General features: G+C 38.3%; 1 protein-coding gene across 1 annotated transcript in view; it reads right to left on the bottom strand.

Moving 5' to 3' along the window:
- Positions 1-310: 310 nt before the first annotated feature.
- The window catches only part of DAAM1 (dishevelled associated activator of morphogenesis 1), a 180,232-nt gene continuing 163,557 nt past the window's right edge, over positions 311-16,985 (bottom strand). The window contains exons 21-25 of the mRNA XM_004370910.2: positions 11,914-12,021; positions 10,129-10,189; positions 6,771-6,902; positions 2,947-3,117; positions 311-1,841 (exon numbers count right to left, since the gene is read on the bottom strand). Of these exons, the coding sequence (XP_004370967.1) occupies positions 1,632-1,841; positions 2,947-3,117; positions 6,771-6,902; positions 10,129-10,189; positions 11,914-12,021 (682 nt within the window). The 3' untranslated portion in view covers positions 311-1,631. The remainder of the gene's footprint in view (positions 1,842-2,946; positions 3,118-6,770; positions 6,903-10,128; positions 10,190-11,913; positions 12,022-16,985) is intronic.

Raw genomic sequence — 16,985 nt, 5'->3', positions numbered from 1 at the left:
AATTATTTTTAAATACCATGATTCCTGTACAGCGAACACACTGGTATTCTATTCATCCCTTAGTATCCCTATTGGAACGTAAGCTCCATGGGGGCAGGGACTCTGTCTTGTTTACTACTGTAGTCCTACTATGCCTGGCACATAGTAGGTTTTCAATAAATATTTGTTAATTGACTTGAAAAACTCAATTTAGTGAGTAAATAATGTTCTAGTGCAACAGGACAAACTACTCTCTCCACAGGAAACCCAACCACAACAGGATCAATGGAAAGAAAAGAGAGAACCTCTGCCCCCCTCCCCCACTACTAATAAATAAAGCAAAAAAAAAAAAAAAGTAACAGTCCTTTTTATATATCATATAATTTAAGGATATTAAGAGTTGGTAGGTTAATGGTAAGCATCTATATTTTATTTTCTAATGTTCATTGTTTTTATTCATTTCTCCCTGAGAGCTTTATTTTTTGGACTGAAATATTACAGGTAGCTTTACTGACACACAATTTAAAATGACAACATATAAACAGCAAACCACTTCAAATGTACATAGAGATTAAGTAGATCTTGGCATCTCTGTGGGTGTTGTTGACATTTTGTGCATTCACTAAGTGTCCTTTAGTCCAGGCCCATATTTACAGAAGATGCAGTTTGTCCTACAGAACAGAAAAGAGAGGGAGAGAAAAAAAAGCACCCCTATTTTTTTAAAAAAAGAAAAAACCCTTTTATAATCTTTATCCTTTCAGAGAATTCCTCCTTTTAAGTCTTGGTTGGGAAATTTTATTTTTAAAGTTTATGTATCTATATTGTTAGAACAACAAGAACATTCTGGCAATCTTGTTCTTTAACAGGAGCATGGATTGTATTTAGATAAAATGGTGTTCTTTCCAAAAGCAATTTAAAGAAATCAAGAGCACTTGGCAGAGAACTCAATGAGATTAGAAAAAAACAAAAAAAAATTGATGTTCAAGTTTTAAATATATAAAAAATCCTGAATGACATTCTACATAATTCAGATTGTGTGCAAGATGTTCTTAATAAACACTTACAGACTGTATCCCCACACCAAAGTCAGAAATTATTAGCTGGTCCTATCAATTACTGATGCGATGCACCAACATCACCTTGTCAACTATCAAAAACCATTTTAAATCTATATTTTTCCAACACCAGTTCCACCAAAGAAAATAATTTCAAAGTATACCAAGCTTGGAAACCATAAAATATTTCACAAGCATTTTTTTCTTTGCTTTTGGTTTTCATTTTCTCCACGGAATGTCTGTCATCTCTTTCAGGAGATAGTATTGTGCTTCTGAACAGTCATGGTGTTCAGGGAAAGAAAATGAGTCACACTCAATATGAATGCATACGAAGGGTTTGTGAGCACATACAGTAACATAGATTTTTTTTTTTTTAACCATACATATAGGTCTCCAGACAACACTCAGACTTCTATATACATTATATATATATATACATACATACACACACAACATACATACATATACACACACACACACACTCTCACAGATGGAAGAAGGAATTGCCACTGTTTGGATTACAAGGCAGTGTAATGAAACATTCTAGTCACTTCAAAGGGCTGCTAATGAGTTTTCTAAAAAAGTGTTCAAGGAAAATTAGAAATTAAGTTTTGTGACTGGTCTCTCCCGGCTGCTGTCGGTCATCTGGTTGGTAATGCGTTTGCGATTTCGTTTCAGTTTAGAAAGGTCTTTGTCAAAGACTTCTCCTGAGCGCAAAGCTGAAACCAGGTCATCAAACTCTCCACCTTCTTCACTATTCTCTTTTGCTTTTCTCATTTTACGTTCCCTTTCACGTTGTTCTTTAAGCTGCAAATAGATAAAAGGCCCAAGCTGATCTTAGAGAAGTGTCAAAATGTTTTAGTTTGTTTTCAGAGGAGATGAATTCTGTAAGATACGACAAGGCGTCAGTCATGCCAAGCTATGTTCATCAATAGCTGCTAACCACCTTGGATGTCACAGGGGGGACAACTGGGACATGAGTCTCATTGTAGAAGCAAAGAACGATGAAAAAAAAAATTATCACAACTTTGTGATTACACCCACACCATCTAGATATTAGGTAAACTTCATGGAATTCTAGTTAAAAAAGAACAATTGAGGTAATGTGTGTTTCTATACTGGAATAAGAGAAAGCTGTTACTATTAAATAGACCCAAATGGTGGTTTCTTTTACAGAATAGAGAGATCAAAGCAAATGGCCATCAGGCCACTCTTCTTACATCAAAGGCTCAGCTTGTGTCTACTGGGGATGCCTGGAACTGGACTACACAAGAGTTGGTGTTATTAAAAGTCAAGTAATACACATGTGTTATAGAAAATTTAGATAATTCAGATTAGCATATGGGGGGGGGAAGAGCATCCTTAATTCTAACAAGGGATGTTATTGTGACTCTTTTTGGGTCTATCCCACCAATATTATCTTCTATATTCATATTTATTTAAAAAATATTTTCACACAGATATCATTTAGTAAACTTTCTTTTATCATTAAATATTCTCAGAAGACATGACTTTTAATGATTGCATAAATATTCCGTTATGTAGCTATTACATCATTTATAACTAACACCCTATTAGTAAACATTTAAAGTTGTTTTCAGTTTGAGGTTATTATAAAGAATGCTGCTCTGAACATTCTTCTATTTAAATTTTTTGTGCAAATTTATGATTATTGCCTTAAAATAATTTCTACAAAATGCAATTCCAGATCATAGGATGGGTATATTTTTTAAGACTTTGGATATATACTGTCAAGCTGCCCAAGAGAAACTTTATATGAATTAAGCTCCCAGCAGCATTCTAGAGGGTACTTTTCTGCCCTCAGCCTTGCCAACACATCAGACTGCTTCTAAAAGCCAAGTCGTTGTAGCAGAACTTCCAGGAGGATGCAACTGGCCGATTATTCTCTTACCTGAGCTTCCATGCGAGCTCGGCGCTCTTCCTCCTCCTTCTTCTTTCTCATGTTTTCATTCTCTTGTTTGGCTTCTGACACAGCTTGAAGAAACTGATCAAAAATGCCAAAGAACTCATCTGGCTGTATTTTGCCAGCCTCTTCTCCAAAGTGCTTCACTGCTTTAGTAAACTAGAAAAAGGTTTTAAGAAGTTCAGGGCTCCATGGAAGTTCCACAATCAAGTATCTCTCTAGAAAGACTAAGGTTCAAATTGAGTCAAATATAATTTGATGGATTTCAGTGAGCCTGTATTTACCTCTGGCAGCTGAACAGGTCTACCAATTATTTTTTAAGTAAAAATCTTAACACTCCTCATCTTTTGAAACAATTTATTCCTACCCACCTCATTTCACCTTAACACGTACAATTCCCTCCTATGACTTTTTATTAACTAAACAGTAGTAAAAACAAGGAAGTAGAATATTGTAGGGCAGAGCACCCAAGACATAAACCTAACAGCAAACTCAGCAGGGGTAGGGAAACTTGTACTTTTAACTTTTCTTTGAGGTAGTTTAATATCACGTATTGGTGCCATATGGTCAATATTGAAAGCAAATGGGATCCAGTGCTTTTCAGGTGCTTTTCCTAGTCAGAAATGATGCTAGGTTTGCTATGGTATTTCCTGAGCCTTGATTAGAAAACAATAATTGGCTTTGGCATCATTAATATAACCTAAATTTTATGGCTGAGGATACAATTTTATTCCACATCCCCTTTTTCAAGAACCTCTTTCAATGTAAAATCTTTTAAAAAATACCTAATACGCCTAACATTTGGGAATTTTTACAAATCAAAGAAAACAAAATATTTAGGCTCTTTTTAGTTTTAATTGTTTCTGTTTTCAGTTTTTCTAGTGGTTATCTTCATAACTCGAGGTTATGTACTTATGCTTTTATATCTTGACTTATCACCCATAGACAATATCTAATGTCCAATATAAAGGTAAATGTTACATAGTTGACTCTGTTGAAAACCAACTAACAGTCTTAATATTACTATGATTATTCAAATAGTGTTCAATGCCTGTTAAGCTGTTCGTTAGAATTACACTTTCTTCTGTAAGGACCCAATGCCATTACTCCTAGGCTACTAAGGACTGTGTTCTTAGCTTCAAAGGCAAATACATTCTCTTTTCCTTCACCAACTGACTACTTAAGAATTTTCCACATTTTGAATTGTCTTCATGTTTATACCATGAGGCATTTAAGCAGTCCCTGGCCTCACCTCAAGTTTCTAATTGCTTTTATTTTTTTTTCTGTACTGTTTGCCTTTATTATATTTTTAAGTTTTTTTCTACTATTTCAGTCATACTATCTAGCTTTAAGGAAATTTTTTAATATTCATTCTTAGATAAAATGATTTCAACTAAATATACATACATATGTATATACGTGTATATATATGTGTGTTTATATATATGATATATATATTTACATCTCATATACTTTGGACATGTTATCAGGAGGGAACTTTCCCTAGAGAAGGACATCCTGTTTGGTAAAGTAGAGGGTCAGCAAAAAAGAGGAAGACCCTCAATGAGATGGATTGACACAGTGGCTGAATAACGGGCTCAAGCATAACAACGATTGTGAGGATGGCGCAGGACTGGGCAGTGTTTCGTTCCGTTGTACGTAGGGTTGCTATGAGTTGGAACCGACTCGACAGCACCTAACAACAACATGTACGATATAAATGGAGCCCCGGTGGCATAGTGGTTAAGCACTGGCTGCTAACTGAAATGTCGGCAGTTCAAACCCACCAGGCGCTCGGTGGGAGAAAGATGTGGCAGTCTGCTTCTGTAAAGATTACAGTGCCTTAGAAACCCTATGGGCCAGTTAGTTCTACTCTGTCCTGTAGGGTCACTAAGAGTGGAATCAACTTGATGGCAGTGGATTTGGTTTTTGGTATATATGATTTTTATAATTATTTCATATCTGTAAATTTATAATATTCTTTTTACTATTTTCTCTTCACTGAGTTGTTCTCAACGTTATACTTATTTGGAAATATTCTACTAGAAAACAGAGGTCTTCAGGGAAAAACAACATTCATCACATGCCATAAAAAATGTGCTAGCTTGCTCCACTGATTTTATAAGCTAATTTCTAAACATTCTGGTATGAACAAAATAGCAATAGTCTACAACTGAGTTTCTAAAACACATAAGTCGTGCACTTCAAGCCATCCCGAATGATCTTTTTATCTAGGAATTCTAGTGGTGATGAAGTCATGTATATTTTAGTCTTAGAAATCTAAAAACTAGGTCCAAACTAAAGTTCTCACGCTAAAAAAAAAGTAGGTCTTGTGATTTATTTTTTTTTGCCAAAAATTAATTATCTAGTTGATTCTTACAAAAGTATTTGAGCTCCTTGATGGAGTAGGTACCATATTGTCCACGGGTAAAAAGTCCCTTCCTTTCCAAAGTGGTAAGTCATACACAGACATGGATGGGATACACAAAACATAGATCACAGTGGAGGTCTGAACCATGGTTGCAGACAAAAGCCAAAAATATAATAAAGGCATTGGTTAACTGATTCCAATCACTGAGTATTTCAATCATTTAAATAATAAAACTCTCAAATTAGATTTTGGAACATAGACAGTCTTCTTATTTATTTAATAATGTCTGAGGGAGGGGGTTGGAACCCTGGTAACGCTGTGGTTAAGAGCTACGGCTACTAACCAAAAAGTTGGCAGTTCAAATCCACCAGCTGTTCCTTGGAAACCCCATGGGGCAGTTCTACTCTGTCCCATAGGGTTGCTATGAGTCAGAATCGACTCGACTGCAATAGGTTTGGTTGGTTTTTTGAAGGGAGGGGGTTAATGTTGAGATTAGCTGATATATTTCAACACAGTCCACTTCTGAACTTCACCCAGTATGTGTGTACACTTACATAAACAATCATACACCGAAAAGTGCCATCTATTTCTTAAGTCTTAAAGGGAAGAATCAGATTAAAGCAAAAGAATGTTTTAGCAACTGAGAAGTAGACAGTATAGAAGAACCCACCAGGGTGGGGTAAGGACTTAATATCATTTGTAAACAACAAGGAGAATGAGAGAATGTGTGCCTGTGTATGTATATGGTGTGTATGTGTTTGGAAGAGGAAATAGCCTAGGAAGAGAATTGGTAAAAAGAGAGAGAGAGAGAAGACTATAAAGGTCTTGATTATTAGTCAAAAAAACTTTTCCTTCACAGAAAAATTTCAAATAGTAAAAATCCTGAAAAGAAATGTCTTATTAAACAATATGACTCCTATAATGAGGTTACGAATTAAAGTACATTCCATTTAATAAGTCCTACTGGAGGTTTAAGGAGGCAGTGAGTACCCTGTCCTCTAAGGATTTCTCTCAGGTGGGTGTGTTACGTAGAGGCACTGGGGCACATGGCTTTATCACACCTGATCTTCCATTTCATCCTGCCCTTGGTTTTCAGACTATTTTGGTTCCTAGGAATAAGTACATCACTCCAATATCAACCAAGGGAAAACTGGCAAAGTGTTTATTGGTTTTACACCATTCAGATCCTTTGCGGTCTTGCGACACAGGTCAACGAGATAAGAAGGGTCTGTTTCACTTGAACTCGGTCCTGGATATGGAAATACACTTAAATGTTATACAAAACAGTGGAATTTGGAAAACAATTATCTTCTACTTTATTTCCTGCACTGTGATGTTTGGATCCCATTCCTGCTGTTTCCTGCACAGTAAAACATCTGAAAGTAGCAATTTAAAGCCCAGCCCTATCAAACAACACTCAGTGTGCGATGGGGAAACTTACCAAATCTTTAGCTTCTGCTAGAAGATCTTCAACATCAGAGAAGCTGAAGCTGGCTACTGTGATGAACTGGCTGACAACGGACACAAACTTGTCTCCAGGCTGCGGGGGTTGAGATTTCTGATATTCTAGCTCCTTAAACACAGGAAATGGATAATGTCATCATAGGCTTCAAATACAGGCACACCTTGTCACATATTCCACATGCTGCAAGTCTAATAAATTAGAACAGCAAAGACACCGGAACTTGCTCTAAAACATTTTGTAGTATTCTACCTCCCCTTGCCCTTCCTCTCACCATGCCAGGAGCCATGCCCATGTGCACACACATATTTGCAAACAGCAATTTAGCCAGTCATCTGAGTACTTGATCTGTGTGATTTCTTATACTGACCAGTTTCACAAAGTAAGCGGATTATCATTTGGATAAAATTAATAGATGAAGAAGTTAAACAAATAATGGGGTGGGGAGGGCAAATTGAACTTAATGGGTTTGCGAGTGAGAGACTTTGATTTGCCAATATTCTGTGCTCAGAATTCTGATGCCTTGATTTTTTTTTCTTCTTTCTCTTTTGTCAAGTCTGTCTACTTCCTGAACCATGGTATCTGGTTCAGTGGAATTTCAACTGTAGCATTTGTCACCCTAACCATCTACCAGTTTTATTCTTGTCCACATCATTCCGCTTTTGTGAACAGGTAGGGAGGGATATTAGTCTCTTGTTAATTAGCCACAGTCTCATCACCACAAGTGATGAATACAAAGGTGATTCAAATGTACTTTCAGTAACTAATTTCAATTATTTCCACCTGTACTTTCTCATGTAATTCCCACAAAAAATCTATGAGATAGGCTTTATTGTCCCCATTTTACAGACACATAAACTAAGGTTTAGAGGGATTAAATTATTTGCCCAAAGTCAAGTAGCTGGTAAGTGAAAGAGTCAGAATTTAAATGCAGGCCTGCCTGACTCCAGAGTCTCAATAACAACTGTGCTGTGTACCAACTGGCTGAGACTGGCTCTCACTTATTTTCTTCTGTACTTGCAGACATACTAACGATCAGGAGTAGAGGGATCACAGGCTATGGGCTCTGACTCACTCTAGCACTGACCAGATTCTTGGCAAGTTGCTCTAGGCCTCAGTTTCTTTACTTGTAAAAGGAGGGCAATATCCATATCACCAGGAGAAGCAAATGAAATAACAGAACTGGAATCTCTTATAAATTATAGAACTTGCTCTGGCAGAAGAACTGCCAGGATTCTAGTATTCTGGCCTGGAAGTGTATGTGGGGGGTAGGGGCTGGAGATGGGAAATAAACTTTAAAGTGTTTCATTAACGTATGATTTTGTAAGAAAATTCCATCTTTGATACCTTCAAACAATACCTCAATTTGTGCAAAACATAATTAGAATACATGAATGTTTGAACAGGTGAAGACTTGCTTCCCAGTATCTCCTTCCAATGTTACATCTTGATGTTTAAGCTGCCTGAGGGGCTTCTGTAGCCCCTTTCCTATGTAGATTGTGTTGAGGTATACACAACACAGCCTTTAATCAACCAGAAACACAGAACTTCTATGGGCCCCCTCAGGCTGTGCTCTGAACTAGCTGCAGAGATGCAAAGGTCACAGCGTTCATTAGCAGGCTTTAGGGCTGCCATGCTCTCAGCTCAAGAAACCTCCCACTGGGAAGAAATGGCAACAGAGCGAAGGTCATGAAATGAGACTTGCTCTAAACTGCCCTTATCCAGCCTGGCCTCCGGAAAGTCCTGGAGGACGGCCCTCTGCACTCACATCACAGTCTCTGGGCCCACTGGGACTGGAAGGGAAATAGTCCGCCCGATTAGTTTTGTTTCTTAAATTGCCAAAAAAGGAAATAAAACTCAACATGGCGCCTTAATTCGATAAAAACAAACAGAAAATATTAGACACTGTGGACTTTAATTTTTATTAGAGGTATGTCTTTCATAAATTAAACTGCTTTCTATAGGACAGTTTTGTGATTAAAAAGAAAAGGGGGAATCCTCATGGCACTACTGAGAAGACTTCAGGATACTGCAAGATACTTGAGGGGGCACTTTTCCAAGTTGCCTGCAATCAGTCTCCTTCACCAAGAGCCAGACCAGAGCTACAGACTCTCCTGACCAAGGTTTCCAATGACCCCTCTGCCAGGTAGTTCTCATCCCCTGGCCCTCCTCCTCGTTGGCGGCAGCGTTTGTGCAGTACCCACAAGGCACTGAGTGAACACACAGTCACGTTCAATGTCCTGATTCCTCTCTGCTTCCAGTAGTAGCCTGACTGGCTTTCCTTTCGCTGAGGCCTGGGCCCAGGTTGTATCATATACCTGCAGCAACCTCCCACCTGTACACACAAGTTTAGCCCATCCTTCTAGTAGGGTGGCTTATCCAACAGGCAAGGTAAGTATGGTGCTTACCTTGCGTACCAAATCATCTGTAGTGAACAATTTCATACTTTTTCACCACATCAAAGATTCTGCTTCTAGGTATGGCTGGCATTTGTCTCTCTCCCAACCCCATAGCACCTTCCTACAGAATCAAAGCCTCTTTTCAAATTTACAATCCCTGTTGAGGGGATGACCCAGTAAGCAAGGTAGTGAAACCCATGTGAAAAATTTCACTACAGATTAGTAAGAAGGCACAAGTAAGCCCCTGCTTACCTTGCTTATTGGATAATCCGCCCCTGCTTCTAGGCCACAGCTCAAAATCTCTTCCAGAAGGAAAGCTTTCTCCAATACATGCCAATCATTCCATAATCCTCGGCACTACACTTAATCCACCCCTCTTCCTCAGGCACGTTTGTAATCACTGTGCTTGTCTGGATGTGGCCATGTTGAGGAAACATTCACTGCACTGGCTGTCTTTGGACACTGCAGCACCTAGAGGGCAAGGATTCCTGGCCCTTTGCGTTAGTACATCCAAGTGTCTTCCCAATAAATACTCCTCAGAGGACCAGCTTTTAAAGACACAAGAGAAGTCCCATTGCTTTACCAAGAGTGAATATCATATACCAATAGAATGTAAGAACTGAAAGAATCTTTGAAGATTATCTTGTCCAATTCGCTCATTTTAATGAGCTCTGCCTCACAGGTAATAAACTGGTGGAACCCTAGGTCGTTTCCCAGCTACTTGTCCACTGACCCACCCAAGACATCCTGCTGCCTACAATCAAGTTGCCAGGCTAAACAGGGCCTCCCTTTGATTCTTTGTTGGTGTTCTTTTTTTTTAATAACTGTTTACTCCAGGCAAACCACATTCCAAGGCAACCAGCAACTCGTCTGCTGGAATCACCAGCACTAGAAGAGGGTAAAGAGACTAGGAATTAAAAAGAGAAACAAATACTCACTGTCTCTACTGCTTTCAAGCCACTTCTCAAGGTACTTATTTCTTTGTCCAGCTCAGTCATGCTGTTGTAAATAGCAACATTTCAGTAATCAACATGTGACTTACATGTGAATATTTCATGCTTGGGAGTCCATACTAGTTATTCAAAATTTTTAAAATTCCCTTCAATGTTCAGATCTCACAGACCCGTTACCAATTGCCATCGAGTCAATTCTGACTCATGGCGACCCCATGTGTGTCAGAGTAGAACAGTGCTCCATAGGGTTTTCAATGGCTAATTTTTCAGATGTAGAACGCCAGGCCTTTCTTCTGAGGTGCCTCTGGGTGGACTTGAACTTTCAACCTTTCAATTAGTAGCCAATACCTGAGTGTATTAACTGTTTGCACCACCCAGGGACTCCAGATCTCACAGGAAGACATTTTAAATTTATGGAATTATGTTTGTTTTTCACAGCCAGCAGGCATATTTGTAGGTAAAAAATAGCAAAATCTCTTATGTGTGCAAAAAATATTTTATGTTTCAATCTCACAAAAATCTTAATTAAGCAAATTACTATAAACTCAAATCAAACCCATTGCCATCGAGTCGATTCTGACTCACAGTGACCCTGTAAGACAGAGTAAAGCTGCCCCATAGGGTTTCCAATGAGCAGATAGTAGATTTGAACTTCCGACCTTTTGGATAGCAGCCGAGCTCTTAACCACCACATCATCAGGGCTCCCAAATTATTGTATGCGGACATATGTATGTGGAAATAAATTCCCTGCCATATCTGGCTCCCTTTGAACAAGTAAAGTGGCTTAACTGCAATCACATTCACATTGCTCTTCTTCATAGTGTATTCCTTTTCACTAAAGCTCTGGTAACATGAATATTATAAGGTAATAGCTTAAGTTTCAATCAACAATGATTTTCCTTAAAGTTGTACTGAGTCATTTTCATTGCTTTTATTTAAAGAGCAAGTTTCATGGGTTTTCCCCACAGCGCTTTCTATTGGATTGCTTTTAAACCTTAGAGATAACTTAATCCTTGCAGATAATTCACAACATGGAAACAAATTTACCAATACTTCATTTTTTAAATTTCATGCCTTACCTAGTACATTTCTACCAAACTGTACAAACAGAGGGAAAAACTTAGCCTGCTCATTATGCTTTTCAAATACTGCAAAAAGACGTACTTTAAATACATGTTTAAAAAAAAAAGGAGTAAAGGGGGAGAGAAGAACAAGGCAAGGAAAACTGCCTGCTCCCCAAGTCTTGAAACATGGTGTGAAATTTGTGGTAAAAAGTTTGGTAACGTTCCATTTTATTTTTAGTTTCTTTATTTGCATAAAGACTGTTTTCCATTAATGGGTTGCCTTGGTTTCTGGGAGTGTGTGCATATGAGAAAATTATTGGCAATACCCTTACACTTAGGGTTTCTATTTGCTTAACCCCATATCCTCATTTGACTAAGAACGCTCCTACCTGTATTTTAATAGAATCGCCTTTTAAAAGTTCTAGTGAAACCACATTCCTTTCCTATACTCTTAATAGCTCAGAAAATTAGGTTTTGTGAAAGTTACAAATTGCATGCAGCACCATTCCAAAGGAGCTAGAGCAAAAATATATTCAAAACCTTGTAACACATTTGAGTGATTTGGATATGATTCAAACTTCACTTCATGTAATGCTTAGTGAAAAACAAACAGAAGGCCCGTCTCTATGCAATGCTAACTATAGCCATGGCTAAAGCATGGTCCAAGTGACTTAAAAACTAAAACAATTCACTGAAAGTACTTACTTTACTTTTGCTGCTTCAGGAATATCCTGTAATTCTTCATTCAGATTGAGAACCTTGGGGTATTTCTTTTCCACAATAGTTATAAGATAGTGCAAAAGGGTAATGTTCCTAGAATTAAAGAAGGGGAGAGTATTAACCTGTGTGAATGTCTGCATATGATTTATATGTTCATGTATTTGAACCCACAATAATACTATATTCCTGAGTTAATTTCAAATTTTACAAGTTCCTGAAAGGCAGGGATTCTCAAAAGAAGAGGAGATGAGGAAAGCCTGTGTGGAATTTACATAAACATGTATCAAAAAGAAGCATACATTTTCTAAAAATAAAAAATTGACATCTTTGGCCCCTAATGAGCATCCTTCAAAATCTGGGTAGTGATGAATGACAGAAGGGAATCTGAACCACTGCTGGTGGGGACAAGCTGAAATCTACCTTCACAGTGGAGCGGTGCACACCCCAAAGATGGGGTGTCCCCTGTGAGTTCAGAACAAGCAGTATTGGGTAGGGTGGGGTAGGGATTAAGAAATGTTTAATCCACTCGAGAGCACAGCTATTTTCAAGTCTAAAAGCACAGAACAGCATCTCACTGATGACAATTATTGATAATGCATATTTAAGGTTTCTTCGAACTTTAAAACTCTATGATAACTTTCCCTCCATCCCCCCCCCCCCATTAAAGCCTCTCTCTGACTGATTTGTTTTGCTGTTACAGCCAAAGGGGTTCAGAAAGTTAGAATGCCCCTTTCCTTATCTCAGGGCTGAACCTGGAAATGGGCCATGATTGTGCAATCGTGCATATAATATCCTTGCAGCCGTGAATCTACTTCCTAGTTTTAGCAACACTTCAGCTCATAACTGCATAACCCTTAGTTGTTATACCAGTTGGTTGTGCCAGCTCCCTCTGCAGTGGTGACAGGGCTGAACCCTGAATGACCTGTATTGAAAAGGTGGATGTCTGATAACAGTATCTATTAGGCAAAGCTGTGTTAGTCTGGTCCTGTTGCCCCTGACTCTGCTGAACATTATAATCACCTGGATCCCAGATGCCTGAGACCACCCCAGGGATTCATTTAATCGGAATGAGGTAAGGCCAGGCATGGGTATTTTTAAAACTCCCTGGTGATTCTAATATAAGCAATCCCCAGGTTATGAACAAGATCTGTTCCTAAGTTTGTCTTTAAGTTGGATTTGTAGGTAAGTCGGAACAGGCACATACAGTTCTTATTTAGCATCAGTTAGTCAAATGTTTGTCTTAGCATATAGTATATATTTTACCTTTCTATGCACATAAAACACTCAAACACTTCCAAACCGCGCAATGTTTTCATGAGCATCACAAATCAGTGTGTGCACTGGTTATTACAAACATTGCATTTAACTCACAATTTTAATATACTGTATTTTTACACAAATAACACATGCCTTCTCTGTTTGTTTGCCGACTGTGTCACGCCGCCCCCCCGCCGAAGTATTTCTGTAAGCATGCTATGCTAATTTTTTTTTACAGCAACATGTGGAAGAGAATCGGCATGGCAGCGCTTGTGAGGGTGCCTTGCAGGGGCAGGGGGTGGCCAGCAAACAAATGCAGAAGGCGTGCATTATTTGTGTAAAACACTTTATGTAATAGGCTTTATGAAAGTCTCTTCTTAAGTACAAATTGCCTGTAAGTCAGACATTCTTAACCCGGGGACTTACTGTAATAGGCTTTATGGCAGTCTGTTCTTAAGTACAAGTTGTCCGTAAGTCAGACGTTCGTAACCTGGGGACTGCCTGTATACAGCCAGGATCAAGAACCACTAGACTATTGAAGTAACCATAAGGAGGAGGATACAAATGCATTTCTTTAAAAAATTTCCGTAATTTAAGAGTTTGCTAATTCACAATGCCAACTCATCCTACTCCGACTCACCTCCAAATAAAATGAAACAGTTTTCAAGTTATTTTCTTTTCTATAACAGTGAAAACCCTTGTGGCTCCATACCGACAGTAGGACAAATCCTGTTCCTCTGAGTTTCCTCCAGGATCCTACATTTGTTTTAAATTTCTTTTTTCCTTGCTCTCAACAATTTAAAAAAAAAAAAAAAAAAAAGCCCAGCAAAGTAAAACAGTGCCCAATAATTCTGGCCACTTATTTTGCAGATGTTTAGCTGCATCATTCTATTTCAATTTCGTTGTTCATAGAATCTATGTACCCATGTGCCTAGTACTGCCTGGGGGGCACAGTGAGGGAGTGAAATTCCAGCTACCATCACAATGAAGAGCAATGTTATTTTTCTTCATTATTTTAGAGAAATGCTTCATTATTTGGAGAAATTTCAATCAATGTAATTAAACACATATACGTTTCTTACTGTAGAAAGGCTTAAAGCCAGGTCAGGTCCTCCATATTTGTTTGCTATTCAAATAACACCTCATTTGACTGAATACAAATTCTTGAAGAATGAGTAACAACAACTAAACAGCCATACATTTGATTATTCCCTGGTGGTAACCAGTAACTTTAGCCTTCAATACAGAGTAAATATGCCCTTCATAATGACTGTCACATCATTTTTGCAATTTGATTAGATTCAGTGTAACAAACATTTACTGAATGATTGCTTATAGCAAGGCACTGTGGGTCTAAAACACTGGTGTGTTTATAAGGCACTGGTGATAACTTTGGGGGCCAAATATTTACAGGTAAATAGATTAGAAATACTTTTTAATTTATTCTTTCAAGTAGGTATTATACTAGATAAGTTCTGTAGTAACCTCAACAAGCAGACAATCAAGTAGAAAGTTCCAGGGGGCCAATGAGTTTCTTTCCTTTCCTGTGATAGCACTGTTGATCTCACTGGTAGTGAGTGTTTCCTTCCTCTAAAACCTGCACACCCAGTTGAAGAGAACACCTTTCCTCAAAGAGATGGCTGTTTTTACAGGCAAACAATACAACCTCCAAATAAGATCCATATCTTGGTAAGCAGAGATGTGGACAGACCAACAGAACAGGTGTCAAATACTTGTATGGCCAAATACCTTGCTTGTTGTGACCTTGCTGTTGTTGTTAGGTGCTGTTGAGTCGTTTCCAACTCATAGCGACCCTATATACAACAGAACAAAATGCTGCCCAGTCCTGTGCCATCTTCACAATCGTTGCTATGTTTGGCCATTGTTGCAGCCACTATGTCAATCCATCTCATTGAGGGTCTTCCTCTTTTTCGCTGACTGTCTACTTTACCAAGCATGATGTCCTTCTCCAGGGTCTGGTTCCTCCTGATAACATGTCCAAAGTATGTGAGACGTAGTTCACCATCCTCGCTTCTAAGGAGCATTCTGGCTGTACTTCCAAGACAGATTTGTTGGTTCTTCTGGCAGTCCATAGTATATTCAATATTTTTCGCCAACACCATAATTCAAATGCATGAATTCTTCTTTGGTGTTCCTCATTCATTATCCAGGTTTTATATGCATATGAGGTGATTGAAAATACCCTGGCTTGGGTCAGGCACACCTCAGTCCTCAAAGTGACATCTTTGCTTTTTAACACTTTAAAGAGGTCTTTTGCAGCAGATTTGCCCAATGCAGTAAGAAAGCTAAATGAGTCACTTGACCCTGCCTCAGTTTCTTCATGTGAAAACAGGTGATAATAGCACCTGTCCTGAATACTTCACAAAGCTGTTGTGTGAAATCAAATGTGAAAGTGCTCTGAAAAGGATCAAGTGCTTACATTAAAAATCAAGTGGTACTGTTATAACGGAATCCCTGGGTGGCACAAATGGTTAAGCACAGGGCTACTAGCCAAAAGGTTGGTGGTTCGAACCCACCTAGAGGCTCTTGGAAGACAGGCCTGGCATTCTGCTTCCAAAAGGTCATGGCTTGAAAACCCTATGGAGCAGTTCTACTCTGCACACGTTGAGTGGCCATGAGTCAGAACTGACTCAATGGCAACCAGCAACAATGACGGCTGTGATAACAGCTGCCCCTTGTTAACCTATCTCTACAAGATGCAAAAATAATGTTTAGCCCTTCAACTTAGCACATTGCTTATTCTCAGATAGATTCAGAGTTGCCATAATGATATGCTTCACTAATTCTATAGAAAATATAGGGTAAAAAGCCTCCTAATTAGGAATAATTAGACTGAACAGCCTATATTTCTAAGAAGAACCCTGGTACAGAGGAGCTTACCTTAAGAAAAAATTGTGCAAGCTCCTTTTAAGTCAGTGAGAATATCAGAGAAACAAAGCTCTCAAAGAAACTAGAGTTAACGTGCTTAATGACCCTACCTGTTAATTACACCAAAAGCATTTTCACATCTGGGTGTCTACGACAAGAAATCTGTTCACTTTCTAGGAAGCAGTTTAATGAGTCTTTGGATGAGCAGCTGAATATCAACAGCTAAATACATTTATACATCGCATTTTTTTTTATATAGCTGCTAGCTCCAATGTATAAAGCAAAACATATCCTAGAAATCCAATAAGCTTCACATTCTAGTACATATCAGCTGTCAGTTTCTTTCTTTCCCCTGGAACACAGTTCTTGCTTTGTTTTAAAGCACTGCTTCTTAATGGCTGCAGTAGCAAGTATGCCCCCTCCAACTCAGGTCCACATACACAGTCCCCAAAACTTACACTATACTATATAACACTATAGGGTAGTGATCAGGGTTGTTTCTGTATCTAAAGCAAAAATAATCTCAACAGTGAAAAAAAAGGATGTCTTAGAAGTTAGAAATGAAACAATATTTCCTATGTATATTCACAGATATAAGTTTAATAATTTGTTAGTAGAAATGTGAATATCCAACTATACAGCTCTAAGCCAGAAATGATACTAAAAAAATAGATACCATCAGTGTCTAGCAAAATCCGTATCTAATCTATATTTGACCATTTTCTCAGTAACAGGTCACAAATAGGATACATTAGGTTTAGAAACCATGCCTATGGATTCCCTTATCCGGTAGTTGCTCAATAAATGGTTATTAATTGAATATATCATGTGGAAACTGTAAGAATGCAACCTGTAAGGATAAACTCATCCCAAATCCAAAGACACTTTTCTTTCCCCAGGCAAATTTCCAG

The sequence above is a fragment of the Trichechus manatus genome, unplaced genomic scaffold (genome assembly GCF_000243295.1).
Source record: "Trichechus manatus latirostris isolate Lorelei unplaced genomic scaffold, TriManLat1.0 scaffold00010, whole genome shotgun sequence".
Lineage (NCBI taxonomy): Eukaryota > Metazoa > Chordata > Mammalia > Sirenia > Trichechidae > Trichechus > Trichechus manatus.
Note: the sequence above shows the minus strand (reverse complement) of the source record. Positions and strands in the feature narration are given on the sequence as shown.